This window comes from Microtus pennsylvanicus, chromosome 10 (assembly GCF_037038515.1).
Source record: "Microtus pennsylvanicus isolate mMicPen1 chromosome 10, mMicPen1.hap1, whole genome shotgun sequence".
Taxonomy (NCBI): Eukaryota; Metazoa; Chordata; class Mammalia; order Rodentia; family Cricetidae; genus Microtus; species Microtus pennsylvanicus.
In genome coordinates this window covers 93,393,737-93,399,899 of record NC_134588.1, presented here as the reverse complement: position 1 = coordinate 93,399,899, position 6,163 = coordinate 93,393,737, and the positions used below count along the sequence as shown (strand labels likewise).

The window sequence follows — 6,163 nt, the reverse complement described above, 5'->3', positions numbered from 1 at the left end:
TGAGGGCTGTGTACACTTTGCAGTCTCTGGGGTGAAGATGTCTGTGGCTCCAGCAGATGTTGTAATGGCTATGATAACACTGAAGGCCAGGCAGCCCTTGCCACCACTTCAACACCTGACATAGAGAAGAATGAGATGCTTCATTTCTCCTCTCTGACTCTTGATGACCCCTCAGCCATCACACACCACATCTGTCCTTGGCCTTCATTCTGCCACTCATCATCACAGCATCCCTGTTCTCTTCAGCTGCCTCTTCAGGGCCTCCTTGATTTCCTTGCTGCGCAAACTGTAGAGGAAAGGGTTAAGAAAAGGGGTAACCACAGAGTAGACCACTGCCAAGGCTCGGTTATAGTCAAGGGAGTAACTTTTCTTCAGCCGCACATACATGAAGAGGATGCTGCCATAGAAGATGAGAACGACAGTGCGGTGGGAGACACATGTGGAGAAGGCCTTCTTCTTGCCTGCAGCAGAAGGAATCCTGAGCTCTTTGAGGATTATCTGCAGGAGCTCAGAACCTGCAGAAATGTGGACAGGATCTTGCAGTTTACAATAACATCTACCATAACATTGATTTCAAAATTAGAAGACCCTGTTGATAATATAAATAGTGAGAAGATGCAGATGACTTTCTTTACCAGGACAAGCAATGGTCATTGTATTAGAAAACTGGAAAGGCAAACAACCAAGACTCTGAAAAAACCTTACATTTACATACTAATCTTATGATTGTTTGCTTTAAAACATATGCCAATGATGAGATATTTTGGACAGACATGGGTAAACTCACATTAGGTCCCGGAGACAGTGAACGGCTTTTGAAAACAGAACACTTTCTTAATAGCATCTTTCATGTCTTTGTTCCTCAGGCTATAGATTATAGGATTGAAAAATGGGGCAAGGACAGCAAACATTAGTGCGATGATCTTCTCCAGTATTGGCTGGAAAGTGACAGAGAAGCGCAAGTACATGAGAGCCACACTGCCAAAAAACAGCAGGAATATGGTGATGTGGGCTGAGCATGTGGAGAATGCCTTCTGCCGGCTCTCACCAGATGGAAACCTCAGGATCACGGTGATGATTCTTAAATAGGAAAGGGTGATGATAGAGACACAGGTCAGGATGGAGATAGCGTGGATGACATCTTCAACCAGAATCATAGACGTGTCTGTACATGCCAAGAGAAGTACAGGTTCTAAATCACAGAAGAGCTGGTGGATATGATTGGGGCCACAGAAGGGCAGAGTAGATATCCACACAATCTCTGGGAGGAGCATGACGAAGCCGAGGATAAAGGAGCCTGTGCAAAGCTGTGTGCACAGCTGTGGAGTTATGATGATTGCATAGCGGAGTGGGTTACAGATGGCAACGTATCTGTCAATGGCCATTATTGTGAGGACCAAGCCTTCTGTGACTCCAAAGGCATGGAAAAAATACATCTGCAGCAGACAACCAATGAAGGAGATGATTTTATCTTTGCTGACTAGGTTGTAGAGCATTCTGGGAATGGTCACTGTGGTATAACAAATCTCCAGGAAGGAAAAGATGCTGATGAAACTGTACATGGGATTGTGCAGACGGACATCCAGTTGCACAGCCAAGAAGATGATGGAGTTTCCAACAACAATGAACATGTAAATACAAAGCAGAAGGATGAAGAACAAAAGGCCACCATCCTCAAACTGAGGGAAATCAGAAAAATAGAATTCTATCACCTTTGTCTGATTCTCCTTATTCATATTTTTAGCAGTTTATTAGCTGGCTGAAGGAATACAATCAGTACAATCAGCACTCAGTTAAAAGCACAAATATGCAAAATTTTACCAATGTAAATATTCTCAATATTAAACCAATTAAATAAAATATATTAAAGTGTTATCAGACTTGTAATTTCTTTTGCTAAGTGTATTTAGTTGTCAAGTATTCTGTTTTTTTTTTAAAGAAACAGTTGACTATTTAGAAAGGTAAATTGGTATGCATTGCTAACTGACAATGTGGTAGTATAGAAGCTGCCTTTTATTACATAATCTAAGGGAAATTGTTTTAAATAAAGATTATTTTCAGATACAATCAGTATGCTATTAATTTAGCTAAACCCATCTCTCATTATGACAAGCAAAATGGCTTTGGTTGCAGTAAAGTGAACAGAAATGTGTATTATCTAGAAGCAACCATATATGGAAAATAATATTTGATGCAAAATTATTTGATCAAGATCTGATAAAATACCTCCTTAAGTGTACATACATCTGGCTGATGCTCCATTCTGTCTTATGCTTCTTCATGAGATGGAGATTCATCAGCCTATTTCAACAGAAAGTTACCTTTTCTACTTGTGAGAGTATTTTTTTTTTAACACATTGTCTTTGACAGAAAATCTCATTCATTCTACAAACCTAAAGTTTGAAAATAGTGAGCATCTGACTCAGGTTTAGTGGTGTCTCTAGGAGTATTTGCTACAATACTTTACATGATGCAAGTCTAAACTGTGTCTTAGTCAAATTCAATTGTTTGACAGTGTGAGATCTGAAGGCTGGACCTGGAAAAAAGGCAAGCTCTGGATAGCCACCCCAAACAGCCACTTATCTGGGAGCTAAGACACAATACATATACTCTTTTGAAAGAATGAACAAGCATCCACCCACAAGGAAGAGTCGGAGTGCAAGCATGAGCCAAAAATTTTGCTAGTGATCTTGTACAACATTGAATCTATATTTAAACATAAATACTATGAAAAATAAATTCCCTTTTGGTATTTCTTCATGGAAACTTTTTCCTTAAAAAATGATGTTCACAGTAAAAGTAATCTATGTTCTGTTTCTTTTCTTATGCTATTACTGAGATTCTTCACGTAATATGTCTTGGTCCAGTTCAATACCTCAGGTAACTGAAGCAAGATTTCTTAAACATGATTTGCTAAAATATTGCATGGTGAGGGCTGTCTAAAAAGACTGCAAAGCTTGCTTCTAAACCTAAAAATGTAATGAGAAAGCATGGGTATTCTTAAAAGAATTTTAATGTCCCTATCTTTTGAATTTATGATCTGGTTATCTTGCTGGTCTGCAGTAATATGATACATGTATAATTGTGCAGTGAGTCAAATTACTCTGTCAATAATATAATTTACAACCACGATATTGAAACCTGAAGTAGGAAAAGGGAAGAATTATACAAGAAAGTATTCCTCTATTCTCTGGTGAAGAGGAACAACCAGAATCTCTACTAGTAAGCTACAGTCATTGTCAGGGGTTTCTTTATTCCTGGGTGTCTTTCTTGACTCTGATATATAACATATAGGCATCCTAGACTATGGATTGAGTCCATGATTAAGAAGTGATAATAAATGCCATAGATGCAATATCACGGCTTAAATTTAATAAATTATTTCTCTGTGTATTTGTGATGAATTTCTGTGGTTAAAGAATACAACCAACCCTCAAAGTCTCCATACCTGAGCTACGGTCCCCCTGCCTCATGCACTGGCACGACCTCAACAATGACTCTGGAGGTCTTTTCGTCTTATACTCACTTCTTCCAGAAACCTCTTTTCCCCCCAAATATCTTGATTTCTTTTTGCAGCCCAACAAGTAGGAAGATTATAACTACCACACACTAGGTTTCTTTGGGGATAAACAGTGGGAAAAGGCTTTATTTTGACACACTTCCCAGGGCTTAGGGAAAAGCTTCTTATACCCCAAGTGCCTAATTAGGGACTCTGTTCCATGCTTCCATTTCACAAAGACTCCATCCCTATGGGAACCAAGGATTTGACATCATGCTTGATAGTAGAGGACAGGAGATAGATGATTTGTTTTCTCAATGGGCTATGAAAGAATTGTTTCTATTACACAATGTCAGGCAGACTAAGGCAGAGGACGAAATAGGAACAAAAGGAGTGAAGCTCAGAGTCTCTGGCTCATAGCCCTTACTGTCTTTATGCACTTGCATGAGCCTTTCCAGCAGCATGTGAGGATATCACAATTCTGAAGCATATGACATAGATACAATTTCAGTAGGACTTCTTCAGGAAGATTCAAATGATGAGGCCTTTAGAGGATAAGTGATGTTCTCACTGAGATATGTCACATTTTATTGACCACAAAGATTTCTTCATATCTTGTACATAAAATGTGTATTGATAAGCACACATGAGCAAGCCCATAGAGAGATAGAAAAAGTCCATCATAGAGTGGGTAGAAAATAAAAGTAGATGGATATATTTACTTTTAATTATTTTCCTAAATTTTAAAACTAATATGTACAGGAAGATAATGTTGGACAAAAATCAAATTAATAGCACATTAATATCTTCTTATCTTATGAAAATATGTTTATCACAGAAATGAAAGCTTAATTGTCAAACGTAATGGTAGCAGTGGGCAAGACAGGAAACAGCATTTGAAAAATATTTTTTAATTAAAAATTACTTAATGGTGATTTATATAAAAAATGGACACTGAGTACTAAGATTTTTAAAAGTTTATTTCTGTTCAAGACTCTCTATAAGCATTTGATGGATAAGTTAACCAAGTTTAAAGCTTATGTAGCAACCGCAGGCAACCACTCTGCCTTCATGACAGTTTTTTGCAAGGGGTTTTACCATCTGCTTGTGTTCTCAGACTTGTGTCTTTTCCCATGCAGAGATAGTGCTTCTACAGGTGCCTTGTTTATCTGTGAATCCCTAAGCATCCCCTCTCTACTTTACATAGGATTGTTCATTAGGCATAGTTTTATAATACACTATTCATTCAAAATTATTTTGGGGATTTATTTATGTTAATATATTTAGCTCCAGCTTTGAAATAAAAGTATTTCTGTCTCCTGACAGTGAAGCAGGTATGACTGCAGATCTTCACGTTTCCTGCTCTTACAGATCTAATCTCTCAATCTTTTCCCTGACACTATTGCAAACCTTCTGGTGTGACCTCTCTTCACTTTCTGGCCCCATTGCAAAAAGTGCAAATAAGCAAATCCTGGTGAAACACTCTGCTTTCCTCTCTCTTGTGAATTCCCTCAGACCCCTTGCCTAATCCTACTCCTAAATGCCAGTATCCAGTACTTAGATACATAGTCTACCTGGAACCTCCAGTGGCCATACCTTACAGATATGATCCACAGAAAATTTCCTACCAGGCAGCACACAGCCACAATGCTACTCTAAAATCAGAGGAAAATTCGAAACCATGGACCAACACTCCAACTCAACAAAGATAAAACCAGATAGCAGCACCTAGAACTATAATCTTTGGATACCTGGATGTTTAGATTCCAGGGTAAAAATACAGACAACAGCAGCAAGAACAATATGTCTCCTTTAGAGCCCAGTAGTCCTACCAAAGCACACCTGAATATATAAATAATGCTGAAACAAAAGAAAAAAATCTTAAATGTCATGTACAACTAAGATAGAGGTCCTTAAGAAGAAAATTAATAAATCCCTTAAAAAACTCTAGGGGTAAAAACAAAGGAACAGTAGAAAGAAATGAATAAACTGTTCAAGACCTGAAAAATGGAAATAGAATAAATAAGGAAAGCCCAAAGCTAGGGAATAATGGAAAGGACAGATGTAGGAATTTAAACAAGAACTAGAGGGGCAAGATTGGTCAACATAATACAAAAGGTAGATGATAGAATCTCAGGTGTTGAAAATACAAATAGAAGAAACTATACAAAGGCCATATCTAGAAATAATAGTAATAGAGGAAGGAAAAGAAATTCAGGTCAAAGGTCCAGAAACAATTTTCAACAAAATCATAGAAGAAAATTTAGCTAACCTAAAGAAGATGCATATAAAGGTACAAGGATCACACAGTGTACCAAATAGATTGGACAAGAAGAGAAAGCTCCCTGAGTACATAATAATCAAAACACTAAACAAACAGAACAAAGAAAGAATATAAAAACAACAAGGGGAAAAACATAACATAAAAGTGGACCTATGAAAACTATACCTGACCTCTCAATGGAGACCCTTAAAGACAGAAGGACCTGGATAGATGTGCTGCAGACTCAAAGAGACCACAGATGCCAGTCCAAACTACTATAACAAGTAAAAGTTTTGATCAGCATATATGTATAAAATGAGACATTTCATGATAAAAGCCAAACTTAAGCAATATCTATTTATAAATCCAGTACTACAGAAAATACTAGAAGGATAACTCCA

At 37.6% G+C, this 6,163-nt stretch overlaps 1 protein-coding gene across 1 annotated transcript; it reads right to left on the bottom strand.

The window, feature by feature from the left end:
* Positions 1 to 788: 788 nt before the first annotated feature.
* LOC142858384 (olfactory receptor 6K3-like) lies at positions 789 to 1,736 on the bottom strand. The gene has a single exon (XM_075987571.1). The coding sequence runs from the start codon at positions 1,734 to 1,736 to the stop codon at positions 789 to 791; it is 948 nt and encodes a 315-aa protein (XP_075843686.1).
* Between the last annotated feature and the right edge of the window lie 4,427 nt (positions 1,737 to 6,163).